Source organism: Piliocolobus tephrosceles, chromosome 2 (assembly GCF_002776525.5).
Source record: "Piliocolobus tephrosceles isolate RC106 chromosome 2, ASM277652v3, whole genome shotgun sequence".
NCBI classification, from domain to species: Eukaryota; Metazoa; Chordata; class Mammalia; order Primates; family Cercopithecidae; genus Piliocolobus; species Piliocolobus tephrosceles.
Window position 1 is genome coordinate 150,870,195 of NC_045435.1, and position 23,802 is coordinate 150,893,996.

At 39.2% G+C, this 23,802-nt stretch overlaps 1 protein-coding gene across 5 annotated transcripts in view; it reads right to left on the reverse strand.

Annotated features, from left to right (window-relative positions):
- Positions 1 to 23,802, reverse strand: part of PLCL2 (phospholipase C like 2) — a 220,206-nt gene that overhangs the window by 82,069 nt on the left and 114,335 nt on the right. For all 5 annotated transcript variants that reach the window (XR_002730694.2, XM_023207344.2, XM_023207345.3 and 2 more), the window contains exons 2-3: positions 17,136 to 19,622; positions 14,378 to 14,581 (exon numbers count right to left, since the gene is read on the reverse strand). Coding sequence is in view for 4 of the 5 variants with exons in the window: in XM_023207344.2 (XP_023063112.1) it covers positions 14,378 to 14,581; positions 17,136 to 19,622 (2,691 nt within the window). In the remaining variant the exon portion in view is untranslated. The remainder of the gene's footprint in view (positions 1 to 14,377; positions 14,582 to 17,135; positions 19,623 to 23,802) is intronic.

The following is a 23,802-nucleotide window of genomic DNA, read 5'->3' on the forward strand; positions in this document are numbered from 1 at the left end:
CTCAGGCATCCTCTTCTTGGACTAGCAAAGCCAGCCCTCACTGCCTTAGAATGTGAGTGCTTCCATACAGACCTAAGACTAGAAGAGCAGCCACTCCACCCTCTGCTCCCCCTGCCCCAAGGCTTTTTGTGTGCATGGAAATAAAAATCAAGTTCGGGGAATACAGGGACATATGGGAAAGACATGTATGGTAAGAAGGGCACCTGATATCTGTGTCCTGGAGATCAAGGTTATTTTCATCCATTCACCAAAAATGGATTTTGAGTACCTGCTGTGTGCCAGGCTCTGCTGTCAGTGCTGAGAACGCATTGTTGAATAGGATACATGGGCCCTGTTACCCTGGAGCTCAGATTTCAGGGAGAGGAAGAGAGGTACTTTTAAAAAAGGAATCCCCAGCACTTTGGGAGGCCAAGGCAAGAAGACTGTTTGAACTCAGAATTTCAAGGCCAGCCTGAGCAACATGGCAAAACCCCATCTCTGCAAAAAAACAAAACAAAAAAATGAGCCGGGCATGCTGGTGTGTGCCTGTAGTCCCAGCCAATCAGGAGGCTGAGGCAGGAGAATTGTTTGAGCCCAGGAAGCAGAGGCTGCAGTGAGTCAAGAGCTCATCACTGCAATCCAGCCTGGGTAACAGGAGTGAAACTCTGTCTTAAAAAGAAAAAAAAAGGATCAAGCTAATGAATGTATAATTATAAGTTGTGACGAGTGTAAGAAGGAGGTGAAGAGCATAAACAACAGTAAGGTGTGGGAATCCACACAGGCTTCAGAGCATCTTTCCCATTCCTCCGGTGGAAGAGGGTTTCATGGGAGGGTTTCATAGTCTCCACCTCCAGCACTTTTATAATCCCTTCCTTTAAATTGACTGTGGTTAGCACAGCCTGGATTTTACAGTTTGAGAGAAAGTCCTCCTCCTTGCCTTAGGAAAGGGTGAGAGGAAACGAGAGGTTTTCAAGGACAATGCAGAACTGCTCACTAACTCTACCCAATTCCCTTCTCTCCACCCAGTCCTTCAGCCCCTCAGCAAGGAAAGGTTGATTTCGCTGAGAGAAGGGTACTATTTAAACTCAATTCTTGGACTGGCTCATTTTTAATGCCTCATTACCAAGCAGCACAACCATGGTTATACATAAGCACTAAATATGTGTGAGGTTAAATTAGTCACAAATGTTATTGAGTCGTAGCACACAGCTCAGGTGGACTGTCACCACTTCCCACTGACATAGCATGCTTGCCTCACAGGCACTATAAAAATCAGAGCAAACATTAATTTCCACTGGCTTTTTCCTCTTTTAGTTTCCACCTCTTGTTTCTTCAGGTTTCTGACCGTAACAGTTAGTAGGACCACATTCGGGCTCATTGCTTTTTCCAGCAGAGGAGTGCTCAGGGAATAACAGTCTCCTCCTTCCTACCAGGTTAACAATTTGAATCCCATTCTTATGGATCAAAATTCAAAATGCAGTGAGTACATTTTAAAGGAAAGGAAGGAAGAAAGGAAAGAAAGGAAAAAGAAAAAGAAAAAAGAGAGAAAGAGAAAGTCATAATTTAGGTTGGCAAAGGTGACTTTGAAAATCACAGTATCGGCCGGGCGCGGTGGCTCAAGCCTGTAATCCCAGCACTTTGGGAGGCCGAGACGGGCGGATCACGAGGTCAGGAGATCCAGACCATCCTGGCTAACCCAGTGAAACCCCGTCTCTACTAAAAAATACAAAAAACCAGCCGGGCAAGTTGGCGGGTGCCTGTAGTCCCAGCTACTCGGGAGGCTGAGGCAGGAGAATGGCGTAAACCCGGGAGGCGGAGCTTGCAGTGAGCTGAGATCCGGCCACTGCACTCCAGCCCGGGAGACAGAGCAAGACTCCGTCTCAAAAAAAAAAAAAAAAGAAAATCACTGTATTAAAAGACCCTAAGGACTTTTACCCAATCCACTTTTGAAAGTGTTGGCAAATTTGTTCTGTATAGAGCCAGACAGTAAACACTGTAGGCTGCTAGGCTTAGGTTTAGTTTCTGTTGCAACTACTCTAGTCAACTCTGCCACTGTAGTGAGAAGGCACTCATTGACAGTATTTAATGGAGGTGGTTGAGCTCCAAAAACACTTCATTTATGGAGAGCAAAATTTGAAGTTCATATGACTTTCATATCACAAGATATTATTTTTTATTTTTCCAATCAATTAAAAATGTAAGAAACATTCTCAGCTTTCAGACTATACAAAAACAGGTGTTTCCCAGCTCCTGTTCTAAAATGTTACATGATGCATCACTTGGTAAAACTGGACTGAAAGTACTTGAGATAATATAGTTTGATATGCTACATGCACTTTATAGGAAAGAACATGAAAAATCAAGTGTAGTTGGTATTTTAAAAGAATAAACACATATCATGATATATTTGGCCAAAAAATTTTGGCTATGGAGAATTCTAACATTTAACAATAAAGACAGGGCTTAGTGTTAGGAAAACAGCTTAAAATTCATACCATCCCAGTTATATTTAGCTAAATAATGAAATAGCTGTTTCTATTTACAAAGAATTTATTTTGTTTTTTCTAATACAAGATAAATTTCGATTTATTTATTTATTTATTTATTTATTTATTTATTTATTGAGACAGGGTCTCAGTCTGTCACCCAGGCTGGAGTGTAGTGGTGTGATCTCAGCTCACTGCAACCTCTGTCTCCTGGGTTTAAGTGATCCTCCCACCTCAGCCTCTTAAGTAGCTGGGACTACAGGCATGCACCATCATGCCTGGCTAATTTGTGTAATTTTAGTAGAGACGGAGTTTCACCATGTTGGCCAGGCTGGTCTCAAACTCCTTGATTAAGTCTGCCTCGGCCTCCCAAAGTGTTGGGATTACAGCATGAGTAATCTGTCCCAGATAAGTGATTTAAAAGCTAACGTTATTTCATGCCACAGAAGTACATAAATGATGGTATGCTTCCATCTGATGTCTCTCCAGTGTCAGAATATAATTACAAAGACAACTAGAATGATCAACATTGATTTCAAAGAAAATATCTGAATTAAATATTTCTGCAGGTAGGTGAATAATCTCATATAAAATCTCCATATAAAAATCCCTAACATTTAGCCCTAAAGATCTGACTAATACTAATGTGGTAGGGACACAAATGTTTTAAACTACTTAACATGTTAGTTTTAAGCTAATTGGTAATTAAATTTGTAGAGTTAAACTTAACTCTGAGCACATCATATTGTCCACCCACTGTGTGAGAGTAATTTTCTTATGGCTCAGAATTTTAAATGCCCTAATTAAGTTAGAAAAGGCTTAAAAACATTATTAAATGCTATTTTTATTCCTGATAAATTCGTCTGGTAGTAAAATCAGCTTATTGGTATTAAAAGTGGTTATTTTGGTGGGGTGAGTGGCATTAATTATTTCACAGCAATCTGGGGGAACAGAAGTGAAGATAATGAAAAACAGGAGCTGTTAAATAAACTAACAAGTGACAATTCCCATAGTCCCCACTGACAGAGCAGTTACTGTGCAGGAAGTACCCACCCTCCAGACAAGTGTGCTGCTCTGAGAGGTTTGGTGAGGGCAATGGTGAGTCTTCCCACTCGTGTGAAAATGAGAGGCAATGCTGAATTGTATCTCCTATGAACATGAGGTCAAATGTAACATAACAACAAAATATGAGCTTCAAAGCTTATGAAGTATCAAATGTTATTTATAGAAATATCAGCTGTGGAGAAAAATCACTACCTCATTATTCAAAAGGTTGTGAAGAAACACCTTAGAATTTTTTTCCAGGTCATGACTATGGACATGACAGACAGGAAAAAGGGTCAGAAATTAGCATACCTTACTGCCAGAAGGTGGCCCAAGTAGTTGTCAACAATCACATTTACAAAACAATTCTGAAATACCTGATTTCTCATATAAACTGGTTATTTCAATAGCTTCATTTTATAAAGTATATTCCATCCAAATAATTCCATTTTTAGAGAGTTTTCTTATAAAATGTGATTGCACATTCCAAAAGCTCATGTCCACAAATACAGAGCAGCTCATCATGGCACTTACAAACAAACCCACGTCTCATCACTAACAATTTGGTATAAGTCTCTGATATAACTTCAATCTTCCCAACTCAACTCCACTGGACATGTGACCCTGACAAATTTCTAAATAAAAAAGCATATACCTCTCTAAACTACGTAAGAATGGGTGGCAATAGATTGAGTAAATCCCTGATGAATGGATCTTGCATTTATAGAGCCAAGGAATGATATCAAGAACATCAAGATTCTAAACAATAAAATTATATTATCACTGCAACTTACACACTTGACTGTACCCTGAATATGTTCCACCTTCATTCTCAGGTGCAATGAAGAACCACGACAGTCTTCACATCATCCTACCTGGTCAGAAGTTGCCACCATTAGGACAACTAATTAAATTCAACACTAAAGGTGTGTGTCCCATGCCCTTCAATAGGGTGTGGCTCAGGGAGTACTTGGGGTTTCAAATGGAGCCCACACTCAGGAAGCTCCCCAGGTTTCTATCACTAGTCTCCGTAACTTATATTGATGAAGATGGACACATCTGTTCTGTTTTTCTTTCAAAGTAGCCAGCACAAGCTGGCACAGCCACCTCTGTGCCCACAGAACAGGTTGAAGGACCAAGGAGCAACATGGCTCTCCTCTGGGTCCCAAGTAATAGGGAGCAGGAGGCTCCCAACTCAAAGGGAGAAGCAGGCTGAATGCATTAATGAGCTATGAGTCACATGTTTTAGGTCAGCTAGTCTTCATTTTCGTCAATCTGAAAAGATTTGGAACTCACAAACTGCATAAAGACATACAAATTACCACACATGGAAAGCCAATTAAGTTCTTTGTTTCTTTGATCATTGCTTTTCTGTTTGAATTTCCACAAAGAGGACAATCATAATCCACAAAACTGAATGTAGAGACAATACTATTCTGTGAATACTACAAAAATAATTACAGAATTTAAGATATTGCACAGATTCTAGATGCTATAAAAACGTTTTTTTAAAAAGGTTTTATACTATTGCCAGTAGTGTTTGATGCATGTTTCAACAGTAAATAAAAAATCTGGATGCTGGAAAGATTCAATTGCTAGAAGAAAACTGGCATGAGGTGTATATTCTTAAAGTTATTCCTCTCACACTCCACCCTCCTTTTTTTCTCTCTTGGCAATTATTAGGCTAAACTCAAATTCTTCATCAATCTCAACACACCAAACAGATGCCACTTTTCCAGGATGCTCTAAGAAAAAATGTTGTTCACCTAACAAAAATAGTCAAGGTAACAAAGCAATTTGGCTCCATTGTTCTTGATGACCATAATATAATCCTTCTAGCTGGCTTAGTTCTTAAAGTTGTCACATCATACTTCTAACTCTACCTCTTGGACCCTCCCAGAAATACCCAGGCCCTTCTCTGGGTGATATTTCAGGAAGAATGTCTTTAAGGCAAACCAGAGGATGAACGGCAGCAGAGAGGGAAAGGCTGCAGGCTGGCTGGCTTCAGCAGTCTTGGAAGTGTGATGAGGATAGTGTCAATAAGTTACTTCTTTTCACAGATGCTGCCATAGTTTATGAATCATGTTTTCCCTGGGGCTTTCCACCTATTCAAAGGACGAGTTTCAGAGCTCGGATGAAGAGCAACTATCTTATGAACACAGAGACATTTCTCAGTTTTAAAGGTCAAATTAGATTTTTGCTTGGGTTCTCACCAAAATGATAGACTTGAAAATCAGAATTTATCAAGGGGAAACTATTTTCTAAATTATTTTGACATATTGAGTGTATTGGTTTGTTTTCACGCTGCTGATAAAGACATACCCGAGACTCGGAAGAAAAGGGAGATTAATTTGACTTACAGTTCCATATGGCTGGGGAGGTACCACAACCATGGCAGAGCGTGAAAGGCATTTCTTACATGGTGGTGGCAAGAGAGAATAAGAAAGAAGCAAAGTGGAAATCCCTGATAAACCCATCAGATCTCGTGAGACTTATTCGCTATCACAAGAACAGCACAGGAAAGACGGGCCCCATGATTCAACTACCTTCCACAACACGTAGGAATTCTGGGAGATATAATTCAAGTTGAGATTTGGGTGGGGACACAGCCAAACCATATCATGGAGAAACAACCTGTAGATCACAGAGTGTTATCCCTAAGGTAGAGGAGACTTCCTTCCAACTACAAAGGCTGAGCCAAGGGAATTGCAGCTCTGAGGCAGGAGGAAAGGAGCTGGAAGCCCACCTCTTGCAGTATTGAGTGACTCATGCTGGAGCTGGGAAATCCCCGCACTATGTACCCATCTCAAGGTGAACAGAAAGTGGAGGAGAGGATGGTGGCTTTAGATGTTTAGACATTCTTTGCCAAGAACACAAAAAGAAGGCTTTGCAACCACAGGCTTTGCAACCACACCCTCTCCAGGCAACTAGTGGCCACTTTGTGAAGGAAGACGGGGAAGGAGAGACTGAGTATTTTACCTAAAGAGCTGAGCATTTACAGTCCAAAATGAATAATGTAATGAATGCAATAGATGAAGTTTACCAACAGAATTAAAATCCAGGGACATCTACCTCCCTCATAAGAGAGGTAAGGCAGTTACATTTTCTTTTTCATCTGGACTAAGCATGAAGTTTGAACTCAAACTCTGTCGCATAGCCTAAGGTGATGAAAGGCTCAACTAGAATTAGGGCCACAGAAATGGAAAGTCAGCCAGCATGGCCTCCTCCACTCAATTAAAGTTTATTTATTCAAAGTCTAGTAAAGACAAAAAGTTTACTGAATAAATGGGGTAAGGAAGCTAAGTACTTCCTCACAGCTTTGGAAACTGCCAGTTGACCAAAAGAACTGTGTATATTATCTCCAGAGCAGCAACAGAATTTTAAAGATGTATAACATCCTTTTCTTTCTTTTTTTAAAAAATTTCCTGTAAGGGTCCTTGACAGAGAGAAGAACTTAGCAAAGAACTTAGGAGGCACCTTTAGCCACTGCAGAAACACAGAGAAACTATCAAAGAAGAAAAAGTATCAAAAAATAAGCCTTGAAGAAATTATATAGGAGCAAAATCCAATATTCAATGTGGAATTTGATGGGAACATAGGAAGTAACTCCTCTACTTTTGCATAGGAAGAAAAAAGGCTACAGTACTTTGAACATCTTAGTTTTATAAAAAATGTAGTAGTATTCTTTTCTATAAAGCATAGGTTTAGAAAGAAGTTCCCTAACTTTTCTTGAGCTTTGGGTTTCAGATAAATTCATATTTTCTACCAGATTCGGGGAAATAAAGTGTTTGAAAAATAAGCAATCTGTATTTGCCCCTTTAAAAAGCAATAAAAATGCTCTAAACAGAAAAGTAAAACCATGGAGACCCTATCAAATACATGGCCCTAAACCACTGTCCCCTAACAGTTCTCCAGGTGGCGCTGGCTCAAGTGAAATCTACCCAGGAACTGAAGTGATGCTAACAGCCGGGTCCCATTTCTCATTTACCAATAGGGCTGGACGGCACCGCAGCTCTTGTTTCCTAGCTTACTTGGCAATTTTAAATCAGACTGTTAGTATGTCAGATGACATAGTGGCTTGCTTAATACCATTTATCATTTCTTGTCTGAGGACACCAGCTGACAACATGTTGAACTCTATTAAAGTCGTCCTCCCAGAGAATTTAGAGCTGGATATCAAACTTAATTGATAAAAGCTGCTCTGTGATGCTATGTGATGAAGCCTCTTTCAAGGGGACTGTCATCCCCTAAAGTGCTACTCTTTCCTCACCTGTTCCTTGCTTAGTATCTGGTGTGTGTGTGTGTAAAAATACTTTAAAATATGTGTTCCTCTGTGTTTTCTGTGGAGACATGTTAAGCTAGAAAACTGGATTGGAAGGAAAATCTTACAATTACCACTACTTACATACTTGAAGCACAATCTCCCAAAGGTTTCCCAATCTTCCAGCTTCTGATTACTCTGTGGTGGCCTGGTACTTCTCATCTGATGATACATGTGACGCTACCAGCACACTGTATCTTTTAAATATTTATTTTCATTTCCATTGGCTTGGTAACTTGAACCATTACAAAATGGCTCGTCAATGGTTTTGATGATTTCAGAGAAACTGATTTTGGAAACATCGGCTGGACCTCTCCACTCATCAAATTAAACAATAGCCTTTGGGTTTCAAATCATCAGTCTGTAGGATGCATCTACCTTTCCCAAATCTCCCACCACCCCCTTCCTTCTTTCATTCGTTTTTAGTTTATTCTTATCCCGAAGCACAATATTCCATCTGGTCTTTTTTCTACAGTTATAAAAGTTGGTAAAGTTGACACCTTTAATTAAAAGGTTTTAATGTCAAGTTTTGAGGCAGGAGACTGCTAAAAGAAGCCACAAAGGAGATGGGGATCAATAGTAACCTTATTACAGATCATCTCTGGCTTGGTCCAAACCAGCATACTCCATTAATTATGAAGTGTGATTTATCTCTTCACTGAATAAAGAAAAGTAAAAAGAAAAAGTATATGAAACCATACCAACAGCTTAATACAGAATGTTCATGATGCTGCATGTCAACTGCCAACAGTTCTGTGTGAGGAAAAAAATCTTCATTTCACATATTTTATTTAAAGAACCTTGTTTTATTTAAGAAATATTTAAAGTCATGTGTTAGAAGAGACTACTCAGCAACTTATATACAAACACTCACAGAGAGCAAATAATATCCTTCCAGACAAAGCATCTTGTTCTGCCCTTTAAAAAATACTATTCTCTGTTTTCTTAATTAAATCAAGGCAATTAAAATCGAGACTTTTGTGAAGTTGCAAAAAAAATGACTGAAAAAAATTAATTTCAAATGGAAAGTACAGGGAATGGAACTACAATGACGAGAATGAATTGATGTATAATCTCTGAACAGGTGGAGACTGCCCATTTGCTGCGTATAAGAACCACCGTACTGCCTGTAAGAGAGAGGTGGGCTTCATTTTCTTTATGTTTTTCCTCTTCTCTCCTTTTTCCTCTCTACGACTTCAATTTAATTACAATGACTAAAGCATAGTCCATGACAGAAAAACTGCAGCAAAATTAACAAAAAACTTTAGAAAACAACTTTCTTTTTATGTAATACATCACAAAATATTTAAATTTTCAATGTTTTCTCTCTAGAGGAAGAATGTTGACTCCCTGATCTCTATAGGTTAGTACAGATCTCATAACAATTTTAAAAATTCAAGTTTAAAACAGTTGGTAAACCTGCATCTAATAAAGATAGGCAGAGAATGGAATTATCACTCTCAACATTAAAAGGATAGTAAAAGTCACTTCAGTTTTAAAAGATTATGAACTAAATCACTTCTATGATGGGGGAGGGGAGATGCACCGAAATGCCAGTGCAGATCCATTCTTAAGAACACTGTGTTCTATGAAGAGTATCCAGATAGTCACTGGACTCTCTTAAACTCAGGTTACATATTCCTTATTTTCTCTTACCAGCCCCTAATTACATGAGCGAACAAGCTCAATCTTGATCTTGATTGTCAATAGTGGGTGTATTCAAGTTCATTTACAGACATTTTAAGTAAAATATTTACATTTTTGTTTTCTGAAATTATAAACAATATGTTCAGACATTTATGATCAAATTTCTTTGAGTGGAATTTGATCTACTGATTACAGTTTTCTTTAAGTGCATTAAATCTGCCTTTTAGTATATGTTAAGTAATGCAAAATGAAGAATTTTCTACATTTTTCAGGCACAAGAACAAAAAATAAGGTGCCTGTAACTTCAAGAGCCCCACATGAATAACTGCAGATTATTATTATTAAAGTTACTTGGGTTTTATTGCTATATTGATCATTCATCTGCACATTCTACACAGTTAATTTTTCTGATCTGGATGGCAGGAAAAAATTGGACAGAGATACCACTTGGGCACCAACCCCAGGTCTGTTATTAATTTGATGTGCTACAGGGTTTCCATTTTCTCATGTGCAAAATAAAGGTGCTCAACAGGTGGTCTCTGAGTTCTGTTTCACTCCAAGTCTCCCAAATTCCATAATGCCTAATTCTGAGCATAGTCCTTTGCTCAAAAATCTACTATTTGTTACAGTCCAAACCTGGATTTCCCAGAATATGTGCTTGAGCATATTTCACCTATGAGCATGTTTCACCTGTGAACTCATCTTGCAATAGCCTCCTCTTTACCAGTTGAATTCCAACTCATTCTTACAGGTCTAGTTCAAGGCCAGTGTTTCACTGAAGTCTTCCTAATCCCTGAACCTGAAACTAACCATTCTCTCCTTTGAAGATTCAAATAATTCATTTATATATTTTAAAATATCTATTTACTATCTGTTGTCTATCATCTTACCAGTTATCTATAAACATACTGCAGCATCTCTTCAACTAAATTATAAGCTCCTCAAGGGAAAAAAAAGTCTTTTTCATTTTTATATTACCTCATGTTGCCTAGAATAGTCACTGGTACACAGTAGACACTCAATAAATACTTGTTGTTGATGAATGAGCAGTGCACATGGTAAGAGCTTATAAATGGGCATTGAATTCATCACCAAAAATGCAGTAACTTATTCTGTATCTGTTTTATTGAAATAAACCAATTAAATTTCTATTATACGCCACTTCAAAACAACCAAACATGACATCTTTAAAGCAAATCAATCATTTGGTACAAAAGTTTGACCCTCTGACTTTACGGTCATGATGTATGATATAATAAAATATACTGTTCAATGCAATACATATGGAGTTGTGGGCAAAAGCCCAACCACATGCCTTAATAATGGAGCCCAGCCCCCATCTGTTGAGGAAAAGTAGATAGGTATGAAAAAAGGGACTCAAGGGTCACTTCCATTGAGAGAGGCAGAGAGAACAAGTTGACCAGAGGAAGACGAGCCCTCAGAAGTTGAGTCCCTAAATCATGGGATGAAGTACTTAAGGACACCGAGCTTAAGTGGACAAAGATGCCTCATTTAAAGGCCCAGTAAGCCTCCATTTGCATGAGGCCCCCTTCCAGCCCTGCTACAATTTCCCTACCTAGGGTTGCTACGTGCAGCTTTCTTGCTCTAGGTTCTACCGGGAGAGGACTCTAGGGCCCTTGTTCACCACTGGGAGGAAGAAGGGTCATGTGCCCCAGGCCTCCAGGCACAAGTTCAGCAGGTGCCTTCTATCCCACACTCATGTCTCTGACTCCAGCACTGCTAACAGGGTCATTCCCACTTTCCATCCCAGTCCTGTTCCTACTAAAACTCCCTTAATCTGCCTAGTCTAAGGATGTGTGTGAAGTCTCCTCTTCTCCACTCCTGAATGGCTCTGATACCTGCCTTCTTGAGGTAAGTCCCAGGCTCACCCCACCACAGGAGCCACAAGAGCACCACAAGTCCTGTAAAAGCACAGTTTCAGCAGTGTTCAAGGCCTGTTTGTTGGTGGTAATCACGGGAGCCATTAGGACAATGATCTGCATTCTCTGTTTTCACAAAGAAACTGGCACACTTCTGAAATACTATTTTACTAATAGAGTCTAGAAATTGAAAAGTAATCACAATCTTGATAGCATACATACACATCCGTAGGTTTTAGGAGGTACCATGGCACTGTCCTCACAGGAAGACACACTTTAGGCATGCAGACTGGCCACAGCACAGGAGTTCTGGAGGAGTTTCTCAACTTGCCTTTACTTCTCATTCGCCTCCACACATGATATATGGGAAGTCAACAGAATGAAATAAGATCTTATTTCTAAGGTTAATTTTGGGTCAAGCTCAACATAACATTACAAAAATAAAGAGCTATATTTAGAGTTACGGGCTGTCTGAGACCTTTAGTACATTTCCCATCAATATTTAATCTATTCTGGCTAGCTTTAATAAATTGTCACAAGGTAAGAAACCATTAAGTCACTAAAAGAACTATAAAATATTACAAGAGTTATAATATTGCTGCAGCTATAATTTGAATTTAATTTTAAATTTTATCAGCTTATTTTATCAGATGGAATTAACAGAACATATTGATAATAAGGCAGTATAAGGCTGTACAGCTATTTCAATTATACATTATAAAAGAGTAATTTTATAATTTAAAAATTTTAAGCAAGCTAGCATATTCTGTCTTGTCAATTCTACAACAATATAATGATACAGTTAGATGCAGATAAGAGTTATATATTCAGTACTAGCAACTACCAGTCCAAGAGGAAGGAGCAGGGAACCAAGGAGCAATGAGCCATTCCTGAGCTGAATATTGCTGTGAGTGCCGTAAAGGTTGCTGGTGGCCATAAGGATTTTTAACACAGACCATTAGAATCCAGCTATGATCACACTCCTGATGGAGCAGAAATCAGCCCCCGAACTTGGCCTGCCCTGTTATGCTGTTATCACCTACACGGGGGACTACCACCCTACTCTCAGGAAGTCCCTGTTAAAAAGCTTGCCATGAAGAAACATCACTGTATGACTATCACAGAAATCAAAGAAATGTCTTAGGGGGTAAATCATATTAGATTTTGGTCAATGAAACAGGTCTGTGATTTTATTAGTGGCTTATGCTTAAAAAAGTCTATAAATATCAGTTACTTTTTTTGGCTTTGTCTCATAAAACTTAAGAAGTCAAGAACTATCTAGGCAGTCTGGGTCACAGCATGTAAAAGTTCTTCAAACTTTTCCATTTTTACCCCTTTTTCCATTTCCCCACCAAAGGAATCTCAGCATAAGTTTGCTGTGTTGATGTTGGTCCCCAGCCTCGCTTTCTCTCCTGGTGGACGCCATGGCTCCCCGAGGATGGGGCTGTTCATATGAATCTTTGTGGCCCCCTTTGGCACTTAGCACAGTGGCACTCAGCACCCAAGCATAATCAGACACCTGACCCTGGCCTCCTTCCTCTCTGCAGGAGGGTGCCACTCTATGTAATTTGCTTGCAGTGTCCAGTATTCGGTTCCTGGTGTCTCTTAAGGTTACTATGAACGCTAAGAAGGAAACAGCCCACACTACAATGTGTGACTACTTCATAGGAATCTATGAAATGTGCAAATATCACTTTTTTAAAGGTAATAAACTCATAAGCTGTTTAAAACATTGCATTCTTCTGACTTGTACTTCTAGACTTATTCAACCAAAGACTACAGAAGCATTTTCCAAAATATATTCTTCAGAACCTTTGTTTTTAGAAATAGAATTCCAATGGTCAAGTCAATTTGTGAAACTGGAAACTGATTACTTTTGCTTCAAGCTAGTATTTCCCAAAATTATTTAATCAAGGAAAATAATAAAAAATTACTTCCCCCCATGTGATATTTACTAATATCCTATGAAACCCTTCCCATATGTGGTATTTACTAACATCCTAAGAAACCTATGAAGTAGTCACAATTTGAGAAGTGCTGGCCTAACGTCTTTTTTCTTTCCCTTGAATTGCATAAATCCCTCTAAATTATAGCTTTCAGACAACTTACAAAACAGTCAAAAATATTTCTGATTAGGTTTATGATGCTGATCCTGTTTTGTCCTTGAGCACGGCAAGCTACATCAGAAGAAACCTAGAGTTTAGTGGTCTTAGCTTGTGCTTTTGGAGTGGAGGAGGTAGCAGATGAGGTACTAACCCCCAGGCGCTCTAAATAGTACTGGAAGACAACCTGGCCCATCTGGGATGGGAGTGTCCAACATCACCCTTAACCCTGATAGGCTGAAGAGTCACTGACAGCTTCAACTACATCATACACTTTAAATGGGTGTCCTTCACCCACTAAAATCTCTCTTAGAGTTACAGTAAATAAAAAATTACAATAAGAGCAGGATGTGATTAAGAAAATTCAAGGTAAATCTTAAGTACAAAAATGTAATATTCTAGGTATCCTGAGGATACCCCATTAGTGTTAAGCTGATTACAAGTACAGGTGTCACAGAGCAGCTGCCGTAAGAAGCGAAACCACTGCCTGGTGCGGAGTCATGTGATACAGGCACCTGCCCCTCATGGCATTACATTTTTAGGTTAAATTGCTTGCCTTTACCAGTTGAAAAAATGAAAACAAATAAATCAATGACTGGCTGCAGGAGAAGATTTTTAAAAACTCTTTCCTACAGCTGTGTGGAAAATAGTGCATCCTTTAAAAATCAATTCAGATATAGTTGAGAAGCTAAGTAATATTTAATCCAACTGAGGTGTCTCTGAATTCTGCTTTCGAAAACAACAACATGCTAATCTCTTTCAAATACAGCAAGGTCAGGGGAATTATTTCTCCAGCATAGGTGAATGAAGCATGAAATAGGAAAGTACACTTCAGCAAAAGCTCCAAAGTATGTCTGATGTGTTGTCTTAGGACATCTCTCTCACCCAGGCTATGTAAAAGGACAAAGGACAACTCACCATGTCATAAGTTGTTACGATCTTCTTCAGAACCTCCGGCACAATTCCCTGCAGCTCCATTGTGGGGTACTGCTCGCTGAGATTCAGGACCACTAGGGGTGTGTTATCAGGCCCCAGAAAGCGGGGGGACACCGCCAACATGCACTGCATGAGATTGGCCACAGAGGACAGACCACACAGCTCCTTGAATGACACCACCGCATTCTGTTAAATGGAATGAAAGGAGCATTTGTAACTAACTGGGGGTTTCAATTTCTCATGGATATTATATTTGATATATCTGTTTATGTATGAACCACCTGGTACAACAGTTATTACCAGTGTTATAACAGAATTGGCTAATGATTATTTTATCCTGGGAAAAATGGCTACTATCCAAAGTAAATGCTGTTATGGGCATTCGTAACACCAATTTATCAAAAGTACTGAAAATGCAAATAAGTCAAATTCTTCTGAAGGGCAAGGCCTCTTTTCAGCCCAAAGTTCATAGTAGTGCTGATGCGGATAAGCAACTACGAGCAAACAGAGAGAACGGCTTCTGCATTCAAAGAGGGTAAAGATTTAGGGGGAAAAATCCAATCTGGTTTAAAATAAGTATCAAATATACCAGCCATACAAAAGGGAAAAAAATATTTGCAAGGTGGAAACCTGAATCTCTCATCTATTTATGCCTGCTGGCTCAAAATCTAAAGAACCTTTGAGGATGCTACTGTTCTCTGGTGAGTCTGCCCAGCAGGGACCTTGGTTACCTGTGACCTTCCCCTATTAGAGTCACTGCTGATCTCAATGCCTCTCTCTTTTTTCTAATCACCAGAGGTATGCCATTTAAATATCCACGAAAGAAAAACCTTCAACACTGTAAAATGCCATGAGCTGGCCTTCTTTGAAAACTTATTAAGTGCTAAGCCATACTAGGCATATTTATTACAAATTACTTCCATTTAATCCACACAGCAAACCACGTTATGGATGAGCAGACTGAGCCTTGGCTATAATCCCTCTGTTTGTCTAGAGTCACACAGTTAGTAAGTGAAGGAGTCAAGATTTTACCTGAAGGCTGTTGATGTTAAGGCCCAGGCTTTGAGTCACCGTGAGTAATAACAGGCCAATTATAATCATAATAAGAGTCAGGTGGGCTATTTCAGGCACACTTGGGTCCTGGACTGGACTGGGCATGCGGGCAGAGGGGGTGGATCTAGGCCCTGCAGGCCTGTGCCTTCTGCTCTCAAATAGCCCAGGTTCTTGGGAAGGAACAACACTTTAGTTTTAAATTTAAACATTTCATTTTTATTAATATTGCTTTAAATATGGACATCAAACTATATATCATTGGCTCAAATCACTTTGATATATTCAGTTACAGAAATCAATCATGACTGTGATATTTAAAGTGCGGTTCTCCAGTCACTCTTATCACACCACTTACTCATATCTGCAGTTGTTCTATTTGTTTATCTGCCTGCCTCCTGCCTGTTTCCCCTTCCCACTGCCTGCCCCCAACTAGCATGCAAGCCCCTTGATGGCAGGCAGGCAATCTGTTTGTTCACCACTGCATCTTCATGGCCTAGATTGCTTGTGCATGGCAGCTGCTCATTCAGTATCACTACCGACTGCTTTGTCAGGTTCAGTGCAGACAAGGCTTTGGAAAAGACAATGCTTGAGCTCTGACAAAACCTCAAAGGAATTCTGTGTCACACACACCCCAGCAGCCACTGGGCAGTGGACAATGCACTTGCTCAGAGCTGAGGGTTTACCAAACCACTTTCACCCTCAGGAATAGGGAAAAGCTCTTCATATGTCTGTTATGCTTTTACTTTAAGAGAAAAGAAACAAATTTCCTTATTGTGGGAAGGTCTTTTTATTCATGAAGTATACACAGAATTAGTAGATAGGGAAAATACGTTGAATTTTCTCAGTCAGATTTTATTTGTTGGCATCATTCTCATTGGTCATTTTAAAACATAATTTTTTGAAATACAAAATAAACAGACATGGAGCACTTCTCACACACACACCACTTCTCACACACTATGGCAGGTTAAAGCTGCTGCCTCCATGAGGCAGGCCCTTGCTGTCTAGCTCTGTGTCACTCAGGGGTCCTAGTGTATGGCTAGATGTGTGGGCGATCCTTAATTAAAAATGTAATTCCTAACTGATTGCTTTTAGCCATTATATATTTCAGAGGTAATTATTATCTTAAACTTCTAATAAATACAGACACCTCTTTTACTCACAGAATTAGCTATCCTCTCAAATCAAGAGGAGGCTCACTATGCATACACATAGATTTACAGTTCATTTAAAGGCTTCCCATCTCCTCAGCATTACAGCTTCATAAGAAAGGACTGGATCACATCCATTTTACTTTGACTTATATCCTTTTTATTTTGATAGATCATCAATTTGTGTTCCAGGTAAGGAATATTCAGAAATCCCAGAGATTCCCATGTATACTATTAGAAAAAACAAGGAACTGTTCAGCAGTCATTAACGGAGACTGGGACAAAGGTGTGTAACACAGCAACGAGACTCACTGATCCTAATATGTAATCAATATTTTCAAAACCAACTGTACATTTAGGAATTTAAATGATAAAAAAGAGACTAGTGGTAAACATTCTAATAACTAATTGGAATTTAAAAACTACATAAATATACTATTATTAAAATATATATATATATATATATATATTTATAAACTATGGAGATGTACTAAGTAGGAAAACCATTTAGTAAATAATTAAACACAAGCACGCACCTGCATGTTTTCTCTCAGATCTGTGGCATCCCGTATAGGGGGCTGGGCATTCTTGAATACCTCATCCACAGTTTTAATCCACAACGTTCTCAAAGATGCATATTCCCTGGATTTCTTCCCTTTTCTCACAGAAAGGCCCCTTTTATGAGGCTTCCCTCCTCCTCTTCGGTTAGTAATAGCCACGTGGACAAATAAAGAAGCATGTGCAAGGACCTCTCCAGTTAAGGACTGCAGGGGGACATGGCGGTAGCCCGTCTGTAAACATTCAAAGGGAATTGTATACTGGCCGATGAATTCATCCCCGATGTAGTCATCATCCAGCACTACAAAGCGCACCATGGCCAGTTCAGGCAGGTTGATTTGAAATTCAAAGCTTTCATCAAAAATGGGAGCATCTCCATTCTGGTGCACTGTTTTTGTCCTTTGTTCTGCACAATCAGCAGGGATTCCATGGATTTCAACATAGACATAAGGATCCACCACATCACCTTTGGCACCTGATCCTTTGGGCTTGGGAAAGTTCTGCCCACTGATGATTTTAATGTGAAGAAGTTGAGGTGAGACCCCTGGGACAGAGTCTTTTGTATTGGCACTGAAGAAGGAGACCTCCTCCCTCATGATGGCTGGCCGGAGGACATAGCCACAGTTTCCGTTCTGCCTAAACCAGCCAATATTCAGGTCCATCATCAGTCCTGGTGTCTGAAAGTTCATGGCTACAATTTGGCAACCACATTTCCAAAAATCTTGAGGGTTCATGTTACTGGAGTCAATTCTCATTGGACTGGGAAAAACCCGAGCAAGAAAACGCTTGTTGTAATTTACAAAGTCCCCTGGATTTTCATTGGCGTACTTGCTGGCAAGCACTTCATTAAACGAACAGACTTCCCAATACTTCTGAACCTGAAATGACACCTGAAATTCCTTGAACTGAACTGATTTGCAGATGCTGACCAGTTCAGATAGTTCTTTACAAAGCTGAAATCGCTTCACAGGCACATTGTTGGGTTGCTCCACGTTTTCTTTTCCCATCCTCTGAGACATTTCCGCTCCTTCATCTTCATCAGTAACATCTCCTTCTACCCCAGAGCAATTTGAGGACAGCTTCTTTGCTTTAATTAGTATTTTCCCTTTCAGGACATCTGGGGATGGTAGATAAGATTCCTCAACATTGGGTGATGTTGTATAGAGCTTGTCTCCTAAAAGTTTCTTCATGTGCTGAACCATTACCTTCTGTTGTTTAATGGAACAGTGGTTTTCTAAACACAAGATAAGAGGATACTCTGAAGCAAAGAATGCATACTTGTTAATAATATCGATGACACTGCGGAAAACTATCTGAGAGGTCATGGTGTGGCCTGTGTAAATTACAGGTTCATTGTCTGGCCCATCCCATACATCTAATTCAACACTCCGGCAACCCATTTTAAGAGCTCGAATATATCCTGTGATGTCGGAGGGACCTCGGAACTGATCCTCTATTAAGTATGTATTATGAGATGAATTTATAAAGTAATGAGACAGAGGTTGCTTCATATCCTGACAGACCTTCTTATGTTCTGGATCAAATATATAACAGTCAGGTGACATAAGGTAATTAGTGAACCCATCTATGGACAGCCAGCCCTTTTCCTGACCCTCTTTGGATGGCTCATATTTGTGAATAATTTCAAGGCTTATTTCCTCATTTATATGTGCCACACCCTGTTCTGCCTCAAGAAACATCATAAGGTCCTTGGTATCAAGGAATTCTTTATTGCTTGAAAACTGAACTAAAAGGAAATAAATTTCAGGTCTAGTACAAAGCTCATGAAAAACCTCAATAAATTCTTCCTTTGTGACCTCGGTACCAGCTTTGTCCTTTGATTTATGCAATTCTTTGAACTTAAGCTCAATTTTGCTTGTTTTTAAACCGGGATTGAGGTTTCTGATACATTGCACAGCATTACACAGAGTTATATGTCCAAGGTTATCTACATCGATTTCACTAAACATTTGTGAAACCCAAGAAGTCCTCATGTTATCTTGGCTACTTTCTAACATATCAAGTGTATGTTTTCCATAAGAAATTAGGTACCGCAGTCCTGTAACCCAGATGTTTGCAACATCTGCGGAGTTGGCAACCAAATCCAGTGACTCATAATTCTCTCCATATATGACAGAAAATGCACAATCTTCAGATATCTGGTCAGAAATGCCATTGCTGCGGAATATGTCTGTGTTTTTTCCTGTTCTCACTTCCTTGATGGATTTAATGTCAATCTTGGCTTTCTCGGAATCCTTCTTAGATGGCTCCCACCTTAGGCTCTGCATGTCGGCATCCAGTAAAAAGTACCTATGATAAATTCTAGAGTTGGAGCGAACCTTTTTGAGTTCTGAACCCTCAACCATTGAATTAATACAATCACTTGCACTGCTGATCTTCTTCTCTGTTGGCATGCTGCTGAAAGAGACTGTCTTCTTCCGTTCCCTCTTCTGTTTTGTACCATCCTGAGAGAAAAAAAGGCAGTATATTAGAATAACATAAATATAGGTTTCCATGTTCAAGATTATGAATAGAAATTTAATTTCCTTGAAAAAAAATCATACTATCAAGATTTCCTATTCTAGGTCCTGTGATGAATGATACTCATTCATCTCCAAAGCTCAGAATTGGCCTTGGAGTTGACAGCCTAATACCAACAGGTATGAAATCATTATTGGATAATTGCAATTCATATTTATCAAGAAGAACAATTTCAGGCCAGCCACAGAGGTTCACACCTATAAACTCAGCACTTTGGGAGGCTAAGGCAGGAGGACTGCTTGAGGCAAGGAGTTTGAGACCAACCTGGGTAACCCATCTCTACAAAAAAAACTTTGAGATCCCATCTCTACAAAAAAAAAAAAACTTTGGTGGGGCGTGGCGGCTCATGCCTGTAATCCCAGTACTTTGGGAGGCCAAGGCGGGCAGATCACCTGAGTTCAGGAGTTTGAGACCAGCCTGGCCAACATGGTGAATCCTTGTTCTCTACTAAAAATACAAAAATTAGCCGGGCATGGTGGCGGGTGCCTATAATCCCACCTACTCGGGAGGCTGAGGCAGGAGAATTGCTTGAATCCGGGAGGCAAAGGTTGCAGAGAGCCGAGATTGTGTCGCTGCACTGGGCAACAGAGTGAGAATACATCTCAAAAAAAAAAAAAAAAAAAAAAAAAATTAATTAGCCAGATATGGTGGCTCATGCCTGTAGTCCTAGCTATTCAGGGGACTGAGATGGGAAGATTGCTTGAGCCCAGGAGATTGAGGCTGCAATGAGCTATGATCTTGCCACAGCACTCCAATCTGGATGTCAGTACAAGACTCTGTCTCAAAAAATAGAAAGAAAGAAACAATTTTCAGAGCCCAGAGAAAAGTGAAAATGCAGGATTCCTTGATTAAAAATTATAAGAATTTCAAGGTGACAGAAGAGCTAAGTGAAGCCCAGGGCTCTTCTGAGTCAGTGTGAAACCTGTGCAACTGTACAGGTCATATACCATGAAACAGGCCCTGTTTCTATGTACACCTCCTACACTAATGCTTCTCAAAGGCTTGTCACCAGACCACCCGCCTCAGAATCATCTGGGTTACACCTGGTTACAATGCAGATTCCTAGGCCCATGGAACCAGCTCCCTGGGGCTGGTGCCCAGGAATTTACATTCAAGGTAGCATTCCATGTGATGGGGGATGTACACTAAAGTGTAAAAACCATTTCCTGACTACTTGGGCTAAGACGTCTAGACTATTTCTGGAAACTATTTGCACCAAATGATAAGAAACAGCTAAGTACCAACCAATTAAGTATCTGTTAAATGGGAATTCCAGCAGAAATTCCTCTCTCCAAAGTCTCATATGAGATCAGTCATCAATATACATCAGATAGATGTGTAAGTCTGAGATGAAGGGCTAGATTATAGTTGTTGGAGCTTCTAACATTGGAGAGTTGGATTTATTAAAACCTATTACTATACACCAATGCTTAGAACAGTGTCACCTTGTATCTTAACAGATTACTAAAAGGACTAAGTTTAAATCTTCAGGCAGCACTTATTTCTAAAGAAGTTAGTATCACCAATAAGGCACTGTTCAACTTTCCTGCTTAAGGTAACATGTTCTCATCTTAACGGGCTGACATCCATATCTGTGTGTGTATTTAAGTCCTTCCTTGTATAGAGATCTTTACTATTTGAAAAAAAAAAAAAAGCTCAAATTACCTCAAAAGATCTTTCACAATTTTAAACCCAAAAGATGATACTGCCTTTCAGTATGTGCATAAAATCTATGACAAATTTTCAGTATTCATTGTATTCATAAATAAGAAATAGGGATGTGAGTTGGAATTATATCACTTTCATGACAAAGAAAAGAACATTGTTAAATATTATCCAAAGGCAATTCCAATTTTCCTGCTCTGGATAGAAAATCTCTATATTTTAAAAAGCTATTATGCTATACTCTATCTCTGAAATTTAAAACCACTTTTACTTTCTAACTACCTATACTTCCAAAAGCAATTTGCCGAAGGTAATTAAACTTAAACTTTAAATCATATGGGTATCATTTTCCTCAAAGTTTCAAAATGAACCATAGAAGCTTTTGTGATCTGAGTGCCAAGACAAAACATAAAAGCCACAAGGTAGAATATTTCTTTACAACTATATCCTCAGAACAATAAAGTGCAAAATACATAAAAACTGTGGTAATTGTATCTGTAAGATACATTATATTATAGCCATTCCAAATCCCTAAAGCATAGATTGTACTACATCAGTTCGAGTGAGTTAGCATGAAATTAGTTTTGTAATCAGCCATGCGTAAGGACATGAAACAAATGTATAAATTTTCTATTTTTCAGAATGACGTCTTTAGATTTTTTGTTTGTTTGTTTGTTTGTTTGTTTGTTTTTAGTAGAGACAGGGTTTCACCATGTTAGCCAGATGGTCTCAATCTCATGACCTTGTGATCCACATGCCTTGGCCTCCCAAAGTGCTGGGATTACAGGCATGAGCCACCGCGCCCAACCGATGTCTTTAGTTTTTAAAAGACACATTTACCTTTGATAAAGGCAAATACTGACTCAGTAAGGTAATTTTATAATCTTTATATATTGTGTCTCAAAGACGACACTAGTAGAACAATTACAAAAATATATGGAGGTATTTATCCACTGATCCATTAAGAAATACATAGTATTTTCTCAACATTGTAATCTTTTATTCTTTCATTTTTATAGGCTGATTAATATTTGGTTACACTTTCTAATTTGTTATAAATGATACATTTCAGATAAATAGGTTTCTTTTTTATTAAGAGGGAAAAGGCCTAATAGCAAAGTAAGTTAATAACATACACACATGCTCACATACCCATGTATGGGTGCATACCATAAATATGTTTGGTATATGTTTAAGCTTAATCACCATATTGTGGCTTTAAAAACATTGCCATGCTTTTCACAAAGCAGCCCAGGCTTTGAATGGAGACTTCTGGTCATCAATTGCAGACACATGAACATGGTGACCACCCAAGCACGGGCAGATATAATGACATCAAGGACACCCCTTAGCAGAGACTTCCCGTCTCTTCCTCTCCCTCCATCGGCTGTCGCCTAGAACCGTCTGTCCTCTCCATAGCACACTAAGGCCTGAATCTGTTTCTCCTTCCTCACTAGCAGATAAAGTGATCAGAAAACACCAACAGAGGAGTATGCTTGTTTAGAGGCCAAAAAGGAAGAGAACAGATGTGAGCTTGCACTCATCAGTGGGTGGACCAGAATCTCTGGCTGGGAGCAACAAGTGGATGTGACTAAAGGAGAAGCTGGTGAACTGGTCTTACACAGCCAGGAGAAAAGGAAGGGGAGGACAGAAGCACTTGTGTGGGAGGGAAGGAGAACTGGAGTTCGATGGCAGGACATTGAGCCCCAAATTGCCTAATTCCTAGAAGCTTTATCCCACTTTTACTCATTTCAACTTGGTTTTCATTGTTCAGCCTGGCAGTGATCAAATACTTGCATAAGCTGAGTAGCTGGTCAAAAGCAGAGAGCTGGGATCTATTGTCTATGCTGCCTTGTAATGCAAGTTAGTTTAAACTAAATAATGGAAATTATTCAAACTACATGTGCTATACATATAGCTTTCTAACTGGAAGAACATTAAATGCATAATACTCACATGCTTTAACCATCTAAAACCAGAGGAAAAAATGCAGGTTTCTACTGAGACAGTTGTGCCTCAAAATACTTTTTAAAAATAGTATAAATGATTTCTCAGAGTTGGCTGTTATATTGCGAAGGAGTACTCATTACCCAAAGCTTCTGAATGGTGAATACAACAAAAGTTGGAAACTTGGTGCAATTCTCCTACTCTATTAGCACTTAGTAACCTCGAGAGAAACAACACACAAAAAATGTCCGGACTGGAAGAAAACTGCTTCCGAAGAACCTACCTCCATATCAACCCTGAAATTTTGTATTTGTTGACAATCATAAAATTTAGAACTAGAAAGAAACAAAGGTTCATTTGTACATTAGCCAACATTTATTTACAGAATAACAATTTCATACCAGGAATGATTTTAGGTAAAGCAATGAACTAGGAAGAGGCTAGGGAAACATTCTGCACCACAGCAAATTCAGGGAAAATAAAAATGTTTAT